The following is a 23,735-nucleotide window of genomic DNA, read 5'->3' as shown; positions in this document are numbered from 1 at the left end:
CCAGAGCATGTTTCAGCAGTTAGCAGCTTGGAAGCAGCGTGACCTAGTGGAAGGAGCCCGGGCCTGGGAGTCAGAGGACCTAGGTTCTAATCCCAGCTGTGCCACTTGCCTGCAGTATGACCTTGGGGAAGTCACTTAACCTCTCTGTGCCTCAGTTTTCTCATCTGCATAATGGGGAGGTTTCAATCCTGTTTTCTTCTACTTGGCCCGTGAGCCCCATGTGGGACAGGGACTATGTGCAACCTGCTTATCTTGTATCTTCCCCAGAACTCAGTAAAGTGCTTGACACATAGTAAGTATTTAGACATACCATCCATTCAATCATATTTATTGAATGTTTACTGTGTGCAGAGCACTGTACTATTATTAGTAGTTTAGTTAGGAGGAGAGGGCATGAGGCATCTTCCCTCATGGATTTACAGATTTTGCCCAGGTTACTAAATAGGTTTCATTCTTAGAGGACTCTGGGAACTGCAGTTCCTGGGGAGTAGATACTGCCTACTTCTACTTCTTCATTTCCTCTGTTCCTCCTTAATTAGGGCCCTGAGCATTTCTGCAGTCTGGCTCTGCCAGCACATTCTTGGAAATTAGGGTTGATATCAAGGAGGATATTCATCTCCCTATTACTCCAAATATCTTGTTGCCACTGTCAAAGTCAGAATGTGGGGTTGGATTTCTTATGATTTTACATTTATTTTTAAGGAAAATGATGCTGCTATTATATGAAGAAGGCATGCGAGTTGTCATACACACATCCAATCTTATTCATGACGATTGGTACCAGAAAACTCAGGGGTAAGTATCATTTCCTTTGCATTTGGGAAGTGGTGTTATATCTTAAAAAGGGTTTTTCATGTAGATACACTAATCACTCTTATTTGTACTGAATCAATTACCAAAGCACAAACTGTTAAGAACTGATAATAATAATAATTATTATTATTATTATTATTGTGGTATTTGTTAAGCACTTACTATGTGCCAAGCATTGTACTAAGTACTGGGGTGGATACAAGCAAATCAAGTTGTTCACAGTCCTTGTCCCACATGGGGCTCACAGTCATAATCCCCATTTTACAGATGAGGGAACTAAGGCACAGAGAAGTGAAGTGACTTGCCCAAGCTCACACAGCAGACAAGTGGTAGAACAGGGATTAGAACCCAGGTTTTCTGACTCCCAGGCCCATGCTCTATCCACTAGGCCAAGCTGTTTCTCATAGTCACAAAGTGTCCCAAAGGGTTATAGTTGCAATTGCATTTCACTGAAGTACATAATTACACTAAGTTTCTCAAATTTGGAGGTGTTATTTTAACTTAAACTGGATTGCTGCACTTTAAATTTTTCATGCAGTTTTGCTTTTTTTGAATTCAGTCCAATTCCTCTTTTGGGCAGAAATGCTATTGTAATCACTACAAGTTCTTGAATAAACAAAACTTTGCAGTTCAGACATATGGTACTTGATATATCCCTAAGTGGTGCAGTTTCAAAAATACTCTGGCATTCTGCCATAAATGTAATTATAGAGTACAGTTTGAATTAACATTGCACAGTGTGCATTAGTGTTTCCAGCTGTATTGTATGTGCTTCAAATTTGAGAATTTTGAGTCTCAGTGTACAACATAAACCTGTCACTACTGATGTCTATAGATTTTTGGACATGGCCATGAGATGTTGAACTCATCCTTACTTTCTGCCATAAAGCCCTGTATATCTCTGCCCAATTCTGTAGAATACAGTGAAGAGTTTATTCATTCATTCAATCATTTATTGAGCACTTACTGTGTGCAGAGCACTGTACTAAGCGCTTGGGAAGTGCAAGTCGGCAACAGAGACAGTCCCTACCCAACAATGGGCTCACAGTCTAGAAGGCCAGAGGTAGGACATGGGCCAGGGGTCGACGGGGGGGACAGGCGAGAACGAGGCACAATGAGGAGGTTAGTGGCAGAGGAGAGAAGGGTGCGGGCTGGGCTGTAGAAGGAGAGAAAGGCGGTGAGGCAGGACGGGTGGGGTTATGGGGAGCCTTAAAGCCGAGAGTGAGGGGTTTTTGCTTGATTCGTAGGTTGACAGGTAGCCACTGGAGATTTTTGAGGAGAGGAGTAACATGCCCAGAGCGTTTCTGTACAAGGATAATCCGGGATAATCCCAGACTGAGCCCCTTCCTTCCTCTCCCCCTCGTCCCCCTCTCCATCCCCCCATCTTACCTCCTTCCCTTCCCCACAGCACCTGTATATATGTATATATGGTTGTACATATTTATTACTCTATTTATTTATTTATTTATTTTACTTGTACATTTCTATCCTATTTATTTTATTTTGTTGGTATGCTTGGTTCTCTTCTCTGTCTCCCCCTTTTAGACTGTGAGCCCACTGTTGGGTAGGGACTGTCTCTATGTGTTGCCAATTTGTACTTCCCAAGCGCTTAGTACAGTGCTCTGCACATAGTAAGCGCTCAATAAATACGATTGATTGATTGATTGATTGGGTAGCAGAGTGAAGTATAGACTGAAGCGGAGAGAGACAAGAGGATGGGAGATCAGAGAGGAGACTGATGCAGTAATACAGTTGGGGTAGGATGAGAGATTGAAGTAATTCAGATAAAAGATGTTTTCATGTGACTTGGTGTTTTTAATAAACTCTCTCAAAAAATAACCTGAATTCTGTAATCTTAAGGAGTTAGAGAAGGAGTGTTGCCTTGTGGATAGAGCATGGGCCTGGAAGTCAGAAGGACCTGGGTTCTAATCCCAGTTCTTCCACTTGTCTGTTGGGTGACCTTAGGTAAATCACTTAGCTTCTCTGTGCCTCAGTTATCTCATCTGTAAAATGAGGATTAAGACTGTGAGCCCCATGTGGGACAGGATTAGGTCCAACCTGGTTACCTTGTATCTACCCCAATGCTTAGAAAAATGCCTGGCACATATGGTAATCACTTAACAAATACCATAAAAATAGGTGTTAATGAATTCTGAGTGCCAGACAGAGAAGAACATATTAGTTTGGAAATCCGATTAGTGTCTGACCTGCAAATTTTGTTCATAGTCTGATAGGAACTAAAACCATAACTTTTGCTCTACTTAACAGTCAACCGCTCTGTATCAGTAATTGCTTTAATGATGGCGCAGGTCATTTTACAGAAGTTAAGCCCAGTGAGTTTGATCTTTAGCAGTTTTTGATGAAAAATATCATAAATCGGAATATAAAAATGTATTTACAACAGCTTTAGCTCCTGAAGTCCTTCAGAGGAAAACACAATCATCCATTTTCTTCCAAAGGAAAATCAAAACACTGCTTCAATTTAAAGGATTTTTTTTTCCTACTATGTCCAGAAATCCAGTGCCATAATTGAATAACTTGGTTTGAAAATACTGAGTGTTGTGAAGTTTCATTTGGCTGCAGGTAGTACACTTTTAGGTCTTGCTTACTTTAAAAGAAAGTACTTTAGCTGAAATAATAAAGCAGAGTTAATCTTTTTTTTTTTCCTTCTTGGATTCTCTCTAATGTTATATGGAGAAATTCAGGAACAATCTCTTCCAAGAAATTCTTTCATCATTTCATGTAAGACTCCTTTATGTTAGCAAACAAATGAAAAGGAAATAATTTGTTGGATTCAGAGTAACTTTGGTGTTTTTTTAAAAAAGGTAGTGCTACTGACCTCTCCTGGAAAGATAAATGTGCAGTGAGAGCTCCAAGATTCTTTCTCAAAGAAACTAAAGGCCAATCTTGTGATTAATTTATTTGTTTTGGAAAATAAGATCTGTGTTCCCAAGTGTGATCAGGACTGAATTTTTCTGACAAGTGAGACTCTATCATAATGGTAAAGCCCTTAGAAAAGGAATAGCATGAACCCCACAACCTCTCAGGAAAACCATTTCATTGATTAATATGGAATTTAGCATTTTGCAGCCCTCCAGATGATATCAATTACTAACTTATCCAGCTCATCCCCAGTGAATTCAGAAATGAAGAAAACTTTGTGATTCGTTTCTTCTTTTTCAGAATATGGCTGAGCCCCTTATATCCTCGACTGGTGCATGAAACCCATAGTTCTGGTGACTCAGTAACACATTTTAAGACTGATCTGATAAATTACTTGATGGCTTACAATTCTCCTTCCCTCAAAGAATGGATAGATATCATCAAGGAACATGACCTTTCTGAAACCAGGTATATGTCATTTTCAGAGAGAGGTTGCTCCCCTTCCACCCATTATGGGCAGGGAACATATCTGCCAGCTCTGTTTCATTGTACTTTCCCAAGAGCGTAGTACAGTTCTCTGCACAAAGTAAGCCCTCAATAAATACCACTGATGATCTAAATCAGATAAGTATGTTTATACTTGTAGATCCTCTAGACTGTGTGTTTGTTGTGGGCAAGAAACATGCATACCAACTCAGTTGCACTGCACATTCCCAAGCGCTTAGTATAGTGCTCTACACGTAGTAAGTGCTCTATAAATACCATTGAATGATTGGGTAAATAGGCCTTGATAGCCTCAAATTCAGAAATTCCTTTTGTTTTTAGTACTGAAACATTGTGGAATACAAGAAATAGGTATTTATAGGAAAATAGCTTCATTCTCCGTGATTGGCAGGGTAACCTAAAGCACATCTTAAACGTAGTATGCCCGCTGTTTCTCTGACTTTAAAAGGAAAGACCAAAAAGCATGTCCTAACTGCTTTGTTTGTAAAGATGTAGTCAAATTCGTAAGCACAAATGTGATTTTTTAAAATAATTATGCATTATTAATGGAGTATAGATGAAGAATGAGTTCATCGCACATTGGTACTATGAATCAAGAAGTTTCAGACCTTGAAATGTTTGACCTTATTTGTTAAACCTCTTGATTTCTATTGTTTTCAAATTGACTCTATAGGTAAACCAAAACTTATTTACATTCCACTACTTTTGCTTAATGGTTCTTAGAGTCTACCTTATTGGATCAACCCCTGGACGATTTCAAGGACAAAAAAAGGAAGACTGGGGCCACTTTAGGCTTAGAAAGGTACTGACATTTTCACATTTGATATATTTCTCATTCTTTTCTTTGTATCCATGTTTCTTTCCTTTTTATAGGCACATTCAGTTTTCTACTTTTTACTTTGACTCTTTTCCAATGAGGCTATGTGAGACTAGAAAATGTGTACTTTATTGCTTTCATTAAAGTAGCTGTCTGATTTGCTGTTAGAATTGTGGGCAAAAGCCTATGTTGCTCTATGTTGAGGGAAAAACTGTTTATTTTAGAAATAATATTGCCTAGGGATTTTTCAGCGGAGCAGAAAATATTCAGCAGATATTAATACTTATATATAAAATGGTATTCATATATGCAAAAGATAGGTTATGACAATTGATTTAGTTTTATTTACTTAATGTGTAAATACCCCCAAATTATTATAATTACAAAAATATTCCTAGTTTGCTGCTGATATAAAAATTAGATGAATCAAGGCAGCATACAAAATGGAATGAATCAAAATCACTTTGCAAATCTCAAATTTTATTCCTTACCTATTGAGATTTTTGTAAACTTTCCTATAGTCATTAGTAGGTTTTCATATTAAGTTCTTTTAGGATAAAACTAGAGCTTTAATTAGGCAGGATTTTAGAATTTCAGGTCCAGTACACTCATGCAAGGGAGTAGGTGTAATTGGAGAATAAAAAGGGACCCAGAACTGAACCATGAGGGACTCCCACAATTATGGGGTGGGAGGCAGAGGAGGAAGTCACAAAGAGACTGAAAATGAGCACCCTGAGAAATAGGAGCAGAAGAGGGAGAGGACAGTGTCAGCGAAGCCACGGTTGACTAGCGTGCCTCGGGACAGTGGTGATCCTTATCGTCGAAGGCGGCTGAGAGGGTGAGGAGTATTAGGATGGAGTGGAGGCCTTGGATTTAGCAAGATCATTGTTTACCTTCGAGAGGGCATTTCTGTTCAGCAAAGGGGTGGAAACCAGATTGGAGGGGGGTCAAGGAGAGAAGTGGAGGAGAGGAAATGGAGGCAGCAGATATAGACAACTCACTCATGTAGTTTAGAGAGGAATGGTAGGAGAGAAATGGAGCGATAACTGGAGTAAAGGGAGGAATTTTTTTTAGAATAGAGGATACATAAGCATGTTTGAAAATAGTGGGAAAGAAGCCATTGGAGAGTGAACAGTTGAAGATGGCTGTCAAGGAGGGAAGAAGAGAGGCGCCAAATGATTTGATTAGGTGTGAATGGATGGGGTAAGAGGCGTGTGTAAAGGGAGTGGATTTTGAGAGGAGGCGGGAAATCTCGATACTGTTGGGAAAGGTGGGCTTTGATAATTCCCTATGATAATTGTGGTATCTATATGTTACCAACTTGAACTTCCCAAGCGCTTAGTACAGTGCTCTGCACACAGTAAGCGCTCAATAAATATGATTGATTTGCTAATATAAATTAATCAGGTTGTACAAAGTCCCTGTCCCACGTGCGGCTCACAGCCTTAAATAGGAGGGAGAACTGGTATTTAATTCCCATTTTACCTATAATAATAATAATGGTATTTGTTAAGTGCTTACTATGTGCCAAGCACTGTTCTAAGTGCTGGGGTAGATACAAGGTCATCAGGTTGTCCCGTGTGGGGCTCACAGTCTTAGTCCCCATTTTACAGATGAGGTAACAGGCCCAGAGAAGTTAAGTGACTTGCCCAAGGTCACACAGCAGACAAGTGGCAAAATTGGGATTAGAACTCATGACCTCTGATTCCCAGCCCGGGCTCTTTCCACTGAGCCACTGAGCTGCTTCTTGTAAGCAAACAGATAAGGAAACAGAGTCACAGATAAGTTATGTGACTTGCTCAAGGTCACCAAACAGATCACAGCCTTAAATAGGAGGGAGAACTGACATTTAATTCCCATTTTACAGATAAGTAAACAGAGTCACAGAAGAGTTATATGACTTTCTCAAAGTCACCCAGCAAGTAAGTGGTGAAGTTGGGATTAGAATCCAGGTATCTGGCTCCAGGCCTGTCCTCTTTCCACTAAATCACATCCCTTCTCTGATAAACCAGACATCTCGAGGAAATCAATTTTACCTTATTTTTATTTACCCAAGGGAAATCACTGACTTATTTCCAGGGAATTTAAATTAAAAGGGATTTTTTTAACCTTTACTTATTAATTAGAAATTGCAGAATGGCAGACAGACTTTTCACGGGTTAAATGTTACAAAGATTTTGTGTGATATAATTTGTAATCCTGAAGCATAACATTTTCATTCTTAGCTTCTGAAAGAACATTCTTCATCCATACCTAAAGAAGAATCTTGGCCAATAGTGGGTCAGTTTTCAAGTATTGGCTCAATGGGAGTTGATGAATCTAAGTGGCTGTGTTCTGAGTTTAAAGATAGCCTGGTGATGCTAGGAAGCAGTGGAAAATCTCAAGGAGGACATGATGTTCCAATTCATTTGGTAGGTATTGCTTCCATTTTCATTCATAATTCCTCCAGCACAGGAGGAAGATCTAGAATAGTCGGTATAATTCTTAGCAGTTGGAATAGTGAGTTTAAACTGGTCACTCTGCGATTACATGATCGAACCACAAGGTGGACACGGAGCTCATTTTTCTCATTTTAAGTCTGATTGAAATAGCAACACTGTCTATGTCTTTCACATAGCATATACGGGTAAAGATGACCCCATTTAAATTATTTGAATGGAGGCTGTGGCACATCGTTATTCAGTTACTTATTCAGTCAAACAGTCAACAGTCGGTGTGATATTAATCAATAATATTTTCTTCTATCTTGCTAAGAGATGTTTCAGCCCTAGGATTCATTACTGTTCCTCATTTTGTTAATGCTAAAAGTGGAAAGAGCTTATAGACTTTTTCCTCTTCTGACCTGAATAATACTCGCAAGCCATCACTATTGTTGGATAATTTACTGAATAAATAATTATGGACTAATAATTGAACAATCCATTTTGTTTAAAATGAATGTAATGTAAATTTAATCCAGTTTAGGGAGGGTTTTTAAATGAATGAATTTGTCCCGTACATTAATTAGTAACAAACTACTAGCACGACGCCCCAGGCAGTACTGAAGGCAGTGCAGCAATGTATGGAGCTAGGGCCACAAAGGGGATCTTGATTAGAGGTGGCAGAGGGATTTACTGAATGAACCTGGCATAAGTCTCTTTTCAGTGAATCCCTTGCTAGAATGGGAGCCCTCTACATTTCCCTAAAATTATCTCAGCAGTACCTCCCTCAGTGGCATGCTGCTAGAAGTATGAAACCCCCACGTCCCCTAGTAATCAACACCCCTGAGCTTGGAGGAGTTTCGAGCTTGTCAGGAGATGGGGCAGCCTTGAGGGTTCCAGTTGCAGGAGTTTCTGGGGTCATCTGGACTGAACACGTTCCCAGTTCATTAAGATCTCTTCCATTTCAGATCCACTGTAGGTTCTTAGAGGTGAAAGAAGGATTCTTGAGGCCACCAGGGGGCGCCATGCTCCATGAACTAGTTCTAGAGGTGCCCAGAAACATTACCTTTTCCCCCCACCTACAAATGGTATTATGCATCATTGTGGACTTCCAAGGGTACTCTTTGCTTAGGAACCTTGTGTGGGATTGAAGAGAAACAAATGTTTCCCCTCTCTTCATCTCCCTTTTCCCTTTCACTCCTCACCCACCTTATATAAATCCATGGAGGGTGGTCCCTGGAAATTCACACAGAGCCCTTCTCCCCTCTCCACCATGCCTCCCATTAGGAGTAAGAATGACAGATGAGCCTTTGTCCTGACACTTTAGGACCAAAAACCTGCTCAGAGGATTTTATTATAGTGTTAGTGCCTTGTGCAGTTCACATCTCTTGTCCCTGCCAGTCACGTGCCCACTTATAAGGAAGAAGGTAGGATCATTTTGCTTTTTGGGAAGGTAAAATATTTAAATTTTCAGAGAAAAGTTTGGTATATGATTTTTTTTTCCTTTTCTGGGTGTTTAGTTGAATTTGTATAATGGATTTGTACTTTAAGGTTCTTGAATCACTTTGCAGTTCTTTTAAGATGTCATACTGTTCAGGAGATATGCTTTTCAAGAAAATTCGTTGTTAATTTTTTTTCTTATGTAGATTTATCCTACTGTGGATAATGTGCGGAAAAGCTTGGAAGGCTATCCCGGTAAGTGAATGGAGGAGGGGAGAGAGACGGAGGCTCATCTACAGGCACTGTAATTTTCAGGATCTATTCTGAAAAAGAAAAAGGCAAGGGTTTGAATGAGTGCCACAGAAAAGAACCAGATCCATCTCTCCCTTTATACCTTCTGAGAGTATATTTCCCAATCCATTCCATCCAGCTGTCCAAAAATCAGTGTTTCATCTTATTACAGGATTTAATTCAGTTTAAACTGAATTAGACTGTAAGCCCACTGTTGGGTAGGGACTGTCTCTATGTGATGCCAATTTGTACTTCCCAAGCGCTTAGTACAGTGCTCTGCACATAGTAAGCGCTCAATAAATACGATTGATTGATTAAACCCAAGGTAAAAACAGCATTTTTCCCAGTTCTCAACCTTCACTGTGTATTAGTTGTAGCTCTTTTCCATGATTCAGTTGTAGATATTCAGGGCATTCTGTATATGAGTTTAAGATGTATTTAGTTCCCTCTACACTGTCTAAATAAAGAACAACACCTTCTTTGGGAATTTGGCAGCTCATCAAAATGTGCTAGAACTGTTCAGTCCGAGTTTGAAATGAATGCCCCTGCTAAAAGTGCTGCCTGGGCAAAGAGGAATGTGGAGCAACTTCAGAAAATGGGTTGTGTGGGGTGTATGTGGTATTCTCTTATTAGAATAAACAGAATTGTTTGAACTTTAGTGTGTTGTTTCATAATGGGGTTACTGGACAGTGTATGTCCCTGTTTGAGAACATTTTCTGGGCTTGGAGGAAATTCATTAGTTGCATTTGGAAAGAAACCTGTGAAAATTAACTTTTTTTCCTATTTCTGCCTTGACTGCTTTTCATTTTAAGAATAAACCTTTTCAGAGCTTGCATTCAATGTTGAAATTAATTGTATTTTCGATGAAACCATTATCTAAATAGCGCTGAATCTCTGCATGTAAATTTAATTAGTGCAGCAAGCAAAGGACCATATAATTGACTTTGTAAGAATTGTCCTGCATAGCAAGATTGAAGTTTTAAAGGTCTTTTGAACACAAAGTTTATCATTAAATTTTCCCTAAATTTCTTGAGACTTTTTATAAGCAAGAGTTCCCCCCCTTCAAAAGCACTAGTTTTAATTTGCAGAGGCACTCTAGAGCTTTATCAACCTTTCTTTTGTAATAAGATGTAGAAATAAATTGTAAAAATTGGTATAAATATAAAATCTTTAACTGGTGTAATTTGATTTTCCACTATTCACTTCCATTCAGGAATTTAGCATATTGGTGTAGATTTAGTTTAGGATGACAAATTTATATTTTTGCGGGAGGGGGGGGTGCTATTTTACCAGAACAGCAAGTGGGCATTACAAGGAGTAGGGAGAGAGTGCAATACTTCTGCGCTTGTGAGCCCTTAACCTGCAAGACAGGACTTTCCTTAGTTCCTGTCTTCCTTTCCCCGAGCTGTTACTACTCTTACAGCTCAAAAGGCTTTGGACCTGGTGTCTTTCCTCCTTTTCTTGACACCATCCAAGCAGAGTGGGTGACCAGGCCTCAAATGAGGAGGGCGGCTCTAGGCAAGCCGGCTCTGGCCAGGGCTACCTCAGCTGGGGAGTTGCACTACTAAAGGAGAGAGACTTGTTCTGTTCTCCTCAAAGCACAGATGTTGTAGCTCCTCCTCACCCTTCACCTTTCCTCTTGTACCCTCTCCCTCTTTCCTAATGTCCAGACCTCTCCCCATCTCCCTTCCTTTTTGTAACCAGCTCAGAATAGGAGGGATCAGTGGTAGTGACCAGTGGTTGACCAGTTTTCCCACTTCTCTCCCATCCCTCCTCCTTTAGCATCCCCACTAAATGAATGGGTCATGTCCCAGGGATGCTAAGGTTAGGGGAGGGCAGAGGTGGGCTGCCCAAGAAAAAATCTAAAGCACTTTCTCCCCTGCTCTGCCTTGGAACATCACCGACCCAGAGCCTTGCTGTGGTACTGCAACCTGGTCCCTAGTACAGTGACCTGCACACAGTAAACACTCAGTAAATACCATTGACTGACTGATTGATGGGGCCCCATACCATGAAGAGTGGGGAGAAGGAAAGCCTCCCCTTTTTCATACTGAAGCAAGAAAAAGAACATTTGTTGTTGTATCCATGCAGCATTCTGGACAGTTCCAGCTTTCTTTCAACCAATGTTTGGGAGGTCAGGAAGAGGGAGTTTCCTCCATAAAATGATGAAATTTAGTCTTTTTGACTGTAGCGAACATTAAGTGCTTAATGTGTCTTCTTAAAATGAGAAAACAAACCAAAATGTGTGTTTTGAAATATATTTTTCAGAGCTACAGATGTTAACTCCAGTGGGGCAATTGCTCCCACAGCCCTTTGAGTTGAAGTTACAGGCTTGCCCATTCCAGATCTCTTACAGAACTTGAGAATTTCTAATCAGGGCCAAAAAGACCCCCAACAAATGGTGGCTTTTTGGCCTGCTCCTTGAAGCCTAATCTCTGTACCCTTTTCACCTCAGTGACTCAAATGAAAAGTTGGCTTTTCTGATGGGGATAACAATGGAGATTTTATTTCTCCTTCTGTTTGCATTTTGAAGATTTCTCGGAAATATATCCCAGTAAATTGTATTTCAGATGCCTTTGGGCATTTTATAATACTTTTGTTTTCATTTGTTGTTAAAGCTGGGGGATCTCTTCCATACAGTATCCAAACTGCTCAGAAACAACTGTGGCTGAATTCATATTTTCAGTAAGTAATTTTTTAGTGTTTCTTCATTTGAAAAGAAATTTGCCCATTTTTAGCATTTCAGTGAGATGTTGGTTTAACCAAGAAAATGTGATAAACAGTGTTTAATCTTTATCTTCAAGTTATAGGCTGCCCAGCAACAGTTCCACTGTGATGTCTTTAAGTGGGTTGGTTCATGTGGGGTAGTAGAAGAGCTTCGGATACATAAAGACTACAGTTATGGGATAAAACATTTAAGATGTAGACTAAAATATTTTGTTGGAGTGGAAAATAGTATTATCTTCAAAAATTTTTTTGAACTACAGTTTCAGAATTCTGTGATTAAAATATAAATCTTGAAATGCATTCTTGAGTAGTGATTTTTGAAAATTCAGATTTTTTTTCTCCATGGTTTCTTGTTCCTTTAGTATTTCTTAGAAACCAATCTCAGCTAGTGTGGATATAAATTCAAGAATGGGATGTAGAAACAATCCTGAAACATTTTTTTCTGAAGTTTATTTCCTCACTATCTAAATTCGACTTAGCTGATTGGATTTTGTCCAGTGTAAGTCTAAATTGTTCGATTTTAATTTTGATTCTGTTTCCTGGCATTGCGAGTAAAACCAATCAAAATTACTTATTATACTGATTTATATACATGTATGTATATATTTATTTATATTACCAGTAAATGGTCAGCAGAAACATCAGGACGCAGCCATGCCATGCCTCACATTAAGACGTACATGAGATTATCTCCGGACTTCCAACAGATTGCTTGGTTCTTAGTAACAAGGTAACTAATCTTTTTTATTTCAAGGAAATAGAAGCTTTAGGGGTCAATGTATGAAAGCGGTGATTGTAATTTTCTCTTTTTGTTGTCTTAACGAGCTTCCTTGAGCACTCACCTAATATAATCAGGAAGCCGAATGGCATAGTGGAAAGAGCCCAGACTTGGGAATCAGATGTCATGGGTTCTAATCCCCGTTCTGCCATTTGTCAGCTGTGTGACTTTGGGCAAGTCACTTCTCTAGGCCTCTGTTACCTCATCTGTAAAATGGGGATGAAGACTGTGAGCCCCACATGGGGCAACCTGATTACCTTGTATCTACCCCAGTGCTTAGAACAGTGCTTGGCACATAGTAAGTGCTTAACAAATGCCATTATTATTATTATTATAATCATTGTTAACAATTAAGTATTATTTGTTACTAAATTTACTCCTTTGAAGTAAAGTAGACTGTTTGAGAGGAGCTAAATATAAGTATCACAAGGTAACTGTTGGATGCCATATTGCAATGGAACCTCACTTTCTACGAGAAAGTAAATATAATCACTAGGAAAATTGGTTTTGAGAATTTGGGGAATGAATTTTACAATTTTTTCCAAAAAACTCACAGCTCTAAAAATTGCCTTCTAATTCCAGAATTGATTGAAAATGGTTGCCAGTGGGTTTGGCAATTCATTATAATGGGATTGGATACACATTGATATTAGTAAAGTTAGCTGGTCTTATGAAAAATTTCATAATGATGAGTGATTTATGATAATGTTTTTTGATCTAATAGGACTTTAGCCTTAAAAACAACACTTCCTCAGCCCAGAGACTATTTAAATAATAACTTAGTGATCTGCTTTGTGTTTGGAAAATATTTATTATCAATCAGTTGTATTTATTGAGTGCTTACTGTGTGCACAGAGCACTGTACTAAGCACTTGGGAGAGTAGAGTTCAGTTCAGGTGGTCTGGTGTATATGAAGGGGGAGGGAGTTCCAGGCTAGGGGGTGGATGTGGGAAAGGGATCAGCAGTGAGCTAGATGAGATGGGGCACAGTGAGTAAGCTGGCACTAGAGGAATGGAATATATAAGCAGGGCTGAGACTAATGAAGTGAGGTAGGATGGGGCCAGCTGATTGAGTGCTTTAAAGCCAATGGTAAGGAGTTTTTGTTTAATGCGGAGATGGTTGGGTAGCCATTGGAGGTTCTTGAGGAGTGGAGAGATATAGACTGAATGTTTTTGTTGATAAATGATCCATGCAGCAGAGTGAAGTATGGATTGATGTTGGAAGAGACAGAAGGTCAGTGAGGAGGCTGATGCAGTAGTCAAGGCAGGATAGGATAAGTGCTTGGATCAGCATAGTAGCAGTTTGGATGGAGAGGAAATGGTGGATTTTAAAAACAGATGGAAACAGGAAGGAAGAGAGATAGGGATAAGAGTGGTGAGGAGCAGGGTGGCCTAATGGAAAGAGCACAGGTCTGGTAGAGGACCTGAGTTCTAATCCCAGCTCTGTCACTTGCTCTGTGACCTTGGGCAAGCCACTTAACTTCTCTGTGCTGTTTCCTCATCTGTAAAATGGGGATACATGTCCTCCTAATTAGACTGTGAGCCAAATGTGGAACTGGGACTGTGCCCAAATTGATTGTCTTAAATCTACTCTAGTACTTGTACAGAGCTTATCATATAGTAAGCACTTAAGTACCACAATTATAATCATTATGAGAGAAAAATAGAGAGAGAAGAGAAATGAGAAGAGGGAAAATGGGGAAAAGAGATATAAAATGGGGAGACAGACGGAAAGGGATAGGCAGAGAAAAGGAGAGAGTATAAGAGAGAATCTAGGAGAGGAGCAGAAGGGGGAAATGAACTCTTGGAAGGGAAGGTCAAGGACAAGGAGGGGAGGGGTAGGAAGAGGGGAAAAAAGAGAAGAGGAAGGAGATAAAAACTTAAAGAAAATCATTAGTAAGACTAGAAGAGAGAATGGGTACAGAAAGGATGAAATATGAGAGATGGACAAAGCAATGCTAAAATAGCTATGTACAAGAGTAGTTATTAAAGAATTAAGGAAAATATACAAGACATTTTGAGAGGAAAAAATGACAAACATTTTATATGACAGGTGATGAAGAGTCCAAATCCTTTAACTAAAATATCACAGATATTATGCCCCATGCTAAGACAATAGGTCAAGCATTCAATAATGAAAATTTTTCCATAGAAAGAATATGCTGAAAGATTGGCTGGTTCCCTTAATTTTGGTGAAGACGAAGCAACCATTTTCCTAGAGGTTTTTCTACAAAGTACAGCAGCACAGTCTTGTTCTTATGCCTTCAATCAAGCAATCAGTGGAATTCAAGTGACTAGAATGCAGAGCACTGTAGTAACTACTTGGGAGAGTAGCACAGAAAAAAACACATTTTGCTTGACCTCAAGGAGTTTACAGTCCAATGGAGGAGACGGACAGTATTTACAAATTGTGGTCACAGGAGGGAGAACAAGAATATAACAGGCAATGCTATGAATAATAATAATAATAATTGTGATACTTATTATGTGCTTACTATGTGCCAGGCACTGTACTAAGCACTGGGGTGGATACAAGGAAATAAGGTTGGACATAGTCCCTGTCCAGCATGGTGCTCACAGTCTTAATCCCCACTTTACAGGTGAGGTAACTGGGGCACAGAGAAGTGAAGTGACTTGTCCAGCAGGCAAATGGCAGAGAGGGGATTAGAAACATGACCTTCTGACTCTTAGGCCCATGCCCTATCCATTACTCCATGCTGCTTGTAGATTGTAAGCTCCTCGGGGCAAGGGACTGTGTCTACCAACTGTACTGTAATTATTATTATTATTATTATTATTATGGTATTTTTAAGTGCTTACTCTGTGCCCGGAACTTTACTAAGCGCTGGGGTGAATACAAGCAAATCGGGTTGGGCACAGTCCATGCACTACACGGGGCTCACAGTCTTAATCCCCATTTTACAAATGAGGCAACTGAGGCACATTATACTCTGCCACTGAGTACAGTGCTCTGTATGCAGTAAGTGCTCAATAAATACTACTGAAAGGTTGATAACAAAATGGAATAGCAAAGAAATGCAGTGTACAATTTTAAATGCATATATACATAAAAGCTGAGGTTGTATTCATTCAGTTCACCTAAAGCACAGGGGTTGCATTCTGGCAAAGGAAAATTTATATTGTAATACTTAAATGAGGTGTGTCTCCTCCCTATGCTGGTCTCAGACAGGTATGTTATCAGAATAATGTCCCCTAATTCTGTGTATAGTCAAAACACAGACTGAAGATGTGTTCTGGAATTACTGAGTATGTAAGCACTTAAGTGCAAATGGAGGCTGTTGGACTAAAACAATTTGATGAGGTCATCAAAATGCTCATTATCCCATATCATAGATTGAGATTTGTTTTCGGGGTTTCTTTGCCTTCAGAGAGTGAGCGCTTCCCCTCTGATTTAGCTTTGAGGGCCAGGATCAATCATTCAAGAAGAGGCAAAGATAAAGGAAATAGGACAAAAAGTCAGGAAAGGGATATGGGGAGAAACAGACATCCCAGGATTCACTGTTTTTTCTCGGTGTTACTGCCCTTTACTCCCTGTGGCACCTCTTTATTTCCTGCAAAAATGTCCTCTAGTTCAGTACAACCTTTTTATTCTCACAGCTCAGCTGTTGTTTTTTATAGCAGCTAAATCTCTGTGCCCTTCAAACTCATTTTTCCGAGCCTTTTACCAGGGCTGTTCTCAGCATTCTGAGGAGGAAGGGCTGCAACCTGTTAGAAACCCCAAATCATTCTAGAGTTTAGGAAGGTGGGAAAATGGGACAATTTGAGTTTCTAAACTTCAGACAGCATCAGGCAAGCTGGTGAAAAGTGCAACAGTTTCATCCAAATCAGAATGTCTGACCCCCTTAAGCACTGGGTTAGAATATTTAAAATCAGAAAGGTTGGTTTCTTGCCATCAAAGGGATTTCCTTGTGGCCTTGTGTACATCTTCTGATTTCCATGGGAGTTCTGTGCCTGGTAAGAAATTATATTCTAGAAGGTTCTCAGTCATTGGCCTGGGAATCAACCATATGTAAACTTGGGGAGGGTTGTTTTCAGGATGGGAGGGCATGGGGCAGATGCTTCCCCCATTCTAAAAAGCTTATATATTTTAGCACATCTGTTAGCAACTAACTGTTCTTCCAGTTTCTTTCTGAGAATTGTTGTGTGGAGGCAGTGCTGTAAATTGTCACAATTTGCTACTTTCAGCTGCTGCATTCATTCATTCATCTAGTGGTATTTATTGAGTGCTTGCTGTGTGCAGAGCACTGTACTAGGGAGGGTACACTATAACAGTAAACAGATATATTCCCTGCCCACAATGAGCTGCCTTTCTCAGGAGTTTGAAATGATCAAGAAAGAAAAGAATTGTGGTTGCATGGAACTATATTAATGTAACAACAGTCCTTTGCGACCTCAAGAGACTCAATCTCTTGTAAACCCAGCTGACTGCAAGGACAGGTGTCTTAGCTTAAAACCAAGAGGCAGCAGCCACCATTACTAACTCAGTGTAAATACACAAAGAAGACTGACTATTTGAAATGGACATTTTTTCCCTTTGTCCCAGCAGATAATAATAATAATGATGGCATTTATTAAGCACTTACAATGTGCAAAGCTACGTACCTGAATTCCCAGGATGAGTAGTGAAAATTGTTGATTTAAATTCATCCATTTAATATGGACTGTGGTACCCTGTTGATGGCCTTTATGGTAAAGCTGCCCTTTTTCTGTTTTGAGAGTTGTTTTCCGTCTTCCCCCACCTTCTCTTCTCTTTTAATCAATTAATCATATTTATTGAGCACTTACTGTATGCAGAGCACTGTGCTGAGCACCTGGGAGAGTACAATATAACAGAGTTGGAAGACCAAGAGTTGGAACTCTTACTTCTTCTAGCTCTCATAAAGCTACTATATAGGTTTCTTTAGGGGAATTTTGTTGGGTTTTTCCCCCCTTTTTGATGAATAAGCTTTTTAGGCTTTCAAGTTTTATGGAAGGAGATGGCTACAACACAAAGTGAGCTCAGCTCTTCCACTAGAGGACTAACTGAGTAGGGTTACCTGCCACTACAAGTTAAATTGAGCAAGAGCAGCAGGTTGTAAAAACCCTTAATCCCAGAGTTCAGAATAATGGCTTTGGATCAAAACAATGCAAGATTTTTCAGGACATAGTTTGCATCACTTTCATCTCATCTGCCAATGGAATCCAAATGCTTTATTTGCTAATGGAGCTTAAGTGAGCATGGAGGAACCCAGGGAAGTGAAGGAGATCTATGAAGTTGCTGAAATAATACTAATTATAATACTGGTTAAGTGCATACTATGTGCCAAGCCCTGTTCTAAACACTGGAGTAAATACAAGTTAAACTGTCGGACATAGTCCCTGAGGACACAGTCCCTCTCCACACGGGGCTCACACTCTTAATCTCCATTTTACATCTGTAAAATGAGGCAACTGAGGCCCAGAATCGCTATAGCACATGGTGCACATCCCCTTCTGCAGTGCACCAAATGGCCTTCTTGTAGGCTGAAAGAATTAATGCTCCAACTGAAGTGTCTGTCTGTCTTCTGAAAGACTCATGAAAATTAGGAGATTGTGAAAAGTGACTCCATTCCTTAGGTGTGCAGTTTTTCTATGTGTTTCTCGCGTTCCTTCAGGGTCTGGAGTGATTTCTAGTTATTTCCTGCTTTGGTTGTCTCAGAGGCACATGGCATAGAGAAGTCATAGTCTTCATAGTGAGAGGAAACTGCTCACCCATGTGAAGTGAGGCATGCTTCCTAGGTGTCATTTGCCCAGTTAAAGATACTGGCCAATAAATTTTGGTAAAGTGCCCCATCTCTAACAGAAGGGATACTTTATCTAATGGTATTTTAGTGCTCTCGGTGAATTGGCACTAAACATGGGTGAACAGTGATTACTGACTTACAACCAAGAATTAAGCGGCATTTTTATTTGTTGCAATGTCTCTGAATATATTGTATATCAAGTGCAACAATAGTCCCTGGTTAATAACTCAGATTCCTACATCCCTAAACTTCAAGTATTAGCTTTGTAAAGCTCCAAAAGCACTGTCTTATGCTCCCTCTAAAGTGTAAGCTCGTTATGGGCAAGGAATGTGCCTGTTTTATTGTTATATTGTACTCTCCCAAGAGCTTAGTACAGTCTGCACAAGTAAGCGCTCAATAAATACGATTGAATAGAATTGGAAAGACCACAACCCTGGGAATCAGAAAACCTGGGTTCTAATGCTTACTCTGCCATTTGCCAGGTGTGTGAACTTTGTCAAGTCACTTATCTTTTCTGTGTCTCTGTTCTTCATCTGTAAAATGAGAATTAAATACCTGTTCTCCCTCCTATTTAGACTGTGAGTTCCATGTGGGAAAGGGACTATATCCTACCTGATTATCTTGTATCTACACCAGTGCTCAGTGTAGGGCTTGGCACATAGTATCTGCTTAACAAATACCTTTTTGTTATTATCATCATCATCATCATCTTCTCTGGTTCTGTCCATCCTCTTATCATGGTCTGGATTCACTTTTTTCATACCTGAAAAGACCTTCCAGTCAATCTTATTTATTAAGAACTTATTGTGTGCAGAGCACTGTATTAGGTGCCTGGAAGAGTTCAATATAATAGAGTAGTAGTCACGTTTCCCAGCCCACAATGAGCTTGCAGCCTAGACGGGGAGATGAGCATTCAGATAAATTATAGATAAGTACATAAGTGCTTTGGAGCTGAGGGTGGGGTGAATAAAGGTTATAAATCCAAGAGCAAGGGTGATGCAGAAGGGAGAGGGGGATGGGGAAATGAGGGTTTGGTCAGGTAAGGTCTCTTGGAGATGATGTGATTTTCATAAGGCTGTGAAGCTGAAGAGACTGAATGTCTGCTGGATATGAAGGAGGAGGGAGTTCTAGAAAGAACATGGGCAAGGGGTTAGCGGTGAAATAGAGATTGAGGTACAGTGAGTAGGTGGTTAGAACTGGAGGGCTGAAGTGAACGTGCTGGGTTGTAGGAAATGAGTGAGGTGAAGTGGGAGATGGAGAGCTGATTGAGTGCTTTATAACTAGTGGTAAGGAGTTTCTGTTTAATGTGGAGGTGGATGGGCAACCACTGAAGGTCCTTGAAGAGTGGGGAAACATGAATATAAAGTTTTTGTAGAAAAATGATGCAGTAGTCAAGGTGGGATAAGATAAGTACTTGGATCAATGTTGTAGCAGTTTGGATCAAGAGGAAAGGGTCAGTCACCCCTCTCTCTCCTTACCCCCTAAACTCCCACAGCTCAATAAAGTCTACATCCATTCCTTTAGGCAGGAAAGAAACCTAGATTGATCTTAAGCCAAATGTATTAACTTATGCTCCTGTCCCTTCCCTCATTATTCACAAAATCCATACTTGAGAAATCCTGCCTTTCATTTCACAAAACATAAATATAGAGTATGCTCAGAGCCATCTGACTTTTTTTTTTTACTTAAAATAAGGGAGAAACTCACTCTAAAATCCCTAGTCACTTAAGGCTCACATCGCCAAATTAGTGTTTTAAATTCACCCTAGCCTGCACAATTCACTCATCTATTCACCAAACTACTCATTGTACCTTCATCTCGTCTATCTCACTGCTGACCCTTCGCCCATTTCCTGCCTCTGGTGTGAAACTCCCTCCCCCTTCATATCCGACATGCAGTCACTCTCCCCGCCTTCAAAGCCTTATTAAAAGCACATCACCTCCAAGAGACCTTACCAGACTATGCCTTCATTTTATCTTCCACTCCCTTTTGCTTAACACTAGCACTTGGATTTACACCCTTTATTCACCCCAATTTCACCTCCAAAGCACTTATGTAAATATCTATAATTCATTTATATTAATGTCGGTCTCCCCCTCTAGACTGTAAACTTGTTGAGGGCAGAGATTATGGCTACCGACTCTGTTATATTGTACTTTTCCAAGCGCTTAGTTCAATGCTCTGCACACAATGCTCTCAATAAATATGATTGATACTGTATTCAGAGCACTGTGCTAAGTGCTTTGGGAAAGTACTGTACGAGAGTAGGTAGACACATCCCTGCCCACAGGGAGCTTAGAATCTATGAGAGAAAGACATTAAAATAAATTATAGATAGGAGAACTAGTAGAGTATAAGGGTATGTGCATAAATGCTGTGGGGGCTGGGATGAGTACTGAAAGTGCTGAAAGCATATACAGTGAAGGGCAGAGTTGATGCAGAGGGGATGGCAGATAGGGGAAATGAAAGCTTAGTCAGGAAGGCCTTTTGGAAGAGAAGTGATTTTAGGAGAACTCCCAGTTGCATGTTTTTCCTAGGCCATGCTGCTTCTCAGAGGAAAGAGCACGGGCTTTGGAGTCAGAGGTCGGGGTTCAAATCCCGGCTCCACCAATTGTCAGCTGTGTGACTTTGGGCAAGTCACTTCACTTCTCTGGGCCTCAGTTACCTCATCTGTAAAATGGGGATTAAGACTGTGAGCCCCACGTGGGACAACCTGATCACCTTGTATCCCCCCCAGTGCTTAGAACAGTGCTTTGCACATAGCGCTTAACAAATACCATCATTATTATTATTATTATGATCCAAGAGGCCTTCCCCAATTAAGTCCTCTTTTCCCCAACTTCTCCCTTCTGCGTCATCTGTGCACTTGATATTCAACCCTTCCTTGGCCCCACAGCACTTAAGTACATATCTGGAATTTCTTTCTTTATATTAATGTCTATCTCCCCCTCTTGACTGTAAATTCATTGTGGGCGGGAAATGTGACTACTAACTTTGTTGTGTTCTACTCTCCCAAGTGCTTAACACAGTATTCCACACACAGTAAGAGCTCAGTAAATACCATTGATTGAGCATATCTTTTCAATCTACTATCTTCTACCCTCCATTCATTCATTCAATCATATTCATTGAGCACTTACTGAGTGCAGAGCACTGTACTAAGCTCTTGGGAGAGTATAATACAACAATAAACAGGCACATTCCTTGCCCACAATGAGCTTACAGTCTAGAGAGGGTAAAGACAGACATTAATATAAATAAATTACAGATATGTAGGTAAGTGCCATGGGGCTGGGAGAGGGGAAGAACAAAGAGAGCCAGTCAGGGTGACGCAGAAGGGACTGGAAGAAGAGAAAAAGGTGGCTTAGTCAGGGAAGGCCTCTTGGAGGAGATGTGCCTTCAATAAGGCTTTGAAGGAAGCAGTACGTACTTTGCCCACAGTAAGAGCTCAGTAAATACTATGGATTGATTGATTGCAAACTTCACATTACAAAAAGCTCATGGTATAGCAGTCACCCATTGTGATGTTGCACGTGTGTGTCTGTGTGTGTGTGTGCGCCCGTGTGCATGCGCACACACACACCTGCATATATACAATTTCTTCCAAACATGGCACACCAAGTCAAAACAGTGTTGTAAGGACCATCTCTAATTCTGTAACAGCATTCTAGCCAAAATGCATAGTGAAAAAACACATTATGACAGAATTGGGCATATAAAAATCTGGACATTCCATAAGCTCATGGTCATTAAGAGATCTGAATTTTGTGGGAAACAAGATACATCATAGGAAAGATATTTTTAATTAGTTGTCCACAGGGAAAAGCTGTTGGAAAGAGCTGCAGAGGTGTCCTAGTTAATGAGTAAATATTTAATCTTTGAGGATTATAGCACAACAGGATTTTAATCTTCTCTGCAGGAAAGAATCTACCCAAAATTGAAAATACTTTAATTGTTATGTAGTAAAAAGGCATCCCTGCAACTATGAAGGTTTGTTATGGTTTATAGAAGCAGTGACATCTTTTTGTCCATCTTTACAGTGCTAATCTGTCTAAGGCTGCATGGGGAGCTCTGGAGAAAAATGGCACTCAGCTGATGATCCGTTCCTATGAACTTGGAGTTCTTTTCCTGCCTTCAACATTTGTGAGTACATTGTATATCCAAGTCTGTTTGACTTGTAAAAATATATCATGTGTTTCCATTTTCTATTGATTCAATATCAGAGCTGAATTGTTATGTGTACTTTTTTATATTATATGGAATATGCATACCGTATCTCCGGTTGAAATAAGGAATTGTAGATTTTCTCCATTAGAAGAAATGCATGAAGTAGACATGAAATCCATGCAGATACATTTTTCAAGCTAGCCTCATTGTGAAATGTAAATTATAGAAGCCCTCAAAAATCAATCCCTATTACTGATAAAATGAAATAAAAAATAATTTCTAAAGAAATACCCGTTTGCACTAATGAAACAAAATAATGAGAGCAAGAGATACACTTCCATGTTCAAAACTGTCAGCTACTGTAGCCCAATTTACTGTGATAGCTCCTAATGAAAGGCATTTTGCCTTATTTGCATGGCTTACTATTGCAAAAAGCCAGAATTTCTCAAATCAGGCTCAAAATAGTTAAGCCCCTTCTAGCTAGTCAAGGAGAATGAAGGTGTTTCTAATCTTACATGTAGCTTTATTCACCACTGGCTTAAAACAAGCAGCAGGCTAAGATTCTTGATTTTCTCATCAGTATGGAGGGAAGAGGTGCTCTTTCCTGCAAAGAAGGATACTTTTTCCACGTAATAATAGTAATGATAAGCAACAGCTTAAGCCCTTCTGATTTCTAAAAACAGTGAATTAACATTACTAAAATAATATTAATATGCAGGAAGTTAGGGTAATTATAGTGACTTCATTGGTTGCACAGGAATAAGTGGATTATAATCAAAACATCATATCATGGAAGAAATGCCACATTACTCTCTTGTCCTTAGTTTCCATGCAACTAAAAACCAATATTTTAGTCTTAACCATTTCCCTAGTTTTAGGGTACTACATTGATAGACTGACAGAAATGTGCTACTCTTAAAAGTCCCCTTAGCCCTCTTAACCTTGTAACTGTCCCTTCAGATTTTGTTTTCCTAGCTATGCTAAAGAAGGAAAAAAATATTTAGGGAACAATATAAGAAACCCCTCACTGACCTGAACTTGGGACAATTTTGTTAAATTTTCTTACTTTGAAAATATAAAATGCAATCAGTCTGGTACCCTCTGGAAAAAGAA

General features: G+C 39.7%; 1 protein-coding gene across 1 annotated transcript in view; it reads left to right on the top strand.

The window, feature by feature from the left end:
* TDP1 (tyrosyl-DNA phosphodiesterase 1) overlaps nucleotides 1–23,735 on the top strand; it is a 74,206-nt gene that overhangs the window by 23,733 nt on the left and 26,738 nt on the right. The window contains exons 7-14 of the mRNA XM_038751751.1: nucleotides 703–795; nucleotides 3,997–4,164; nucleotides 4,924–5,002; nucleotides 7,243–7,428; nucleotides 9,084–9,132; nucleotides 11,787–11,853; nucleotides 12,518–12,625; nucleotides 22,496–22,598. Of these exons, the coding sequence (XP_038607679.1) occupies nucleotides 703–795; nucleotides 3,997–4,164; nucleotides 4,924–5,002; nucleotides 7,243–7,428; nucleotides 9,084–9,132; nucleotides 11,787–11,853; nucleotides 12,518–12,625; nucleotides 22,496–22,598 (853 nt within the window). The remainder of the gene's footprint in view (nucleotides 1–702; nucleotides 796–3,996; nucleotides 4,165–4,923; nucleotides 5,003–7,242; nucleotides 7,429–9,083; nucleotides 9,133–11,786; nucleotides 11,854–12,517; nucleotides 12,626–22,495; nucleotides 22,599–23,735) is intronic.

This window comes from Tachyglossus aculeatus, chromosome 1 (genome assembly GCF_015852505.1).
Source record: "Tachyglossus aculeatus isolate mTacAcu1 chromosome 1, mTacAcu1.pri, whole genome shotgun sequence".
Classification (NCBI taxonomy): domain Eukaryota; kingdom Metazoa; phylum Chordata; class Mammalia; order Monotremata; family Tachyglossidae; genus Tachyglossus; species Tachyglossus aculeatus.
The sequence above is the reverse complement of the archived record's forward strand: the minus strand, read 5'-3'. Positions and strand labels throughout refer to the sequence as shown.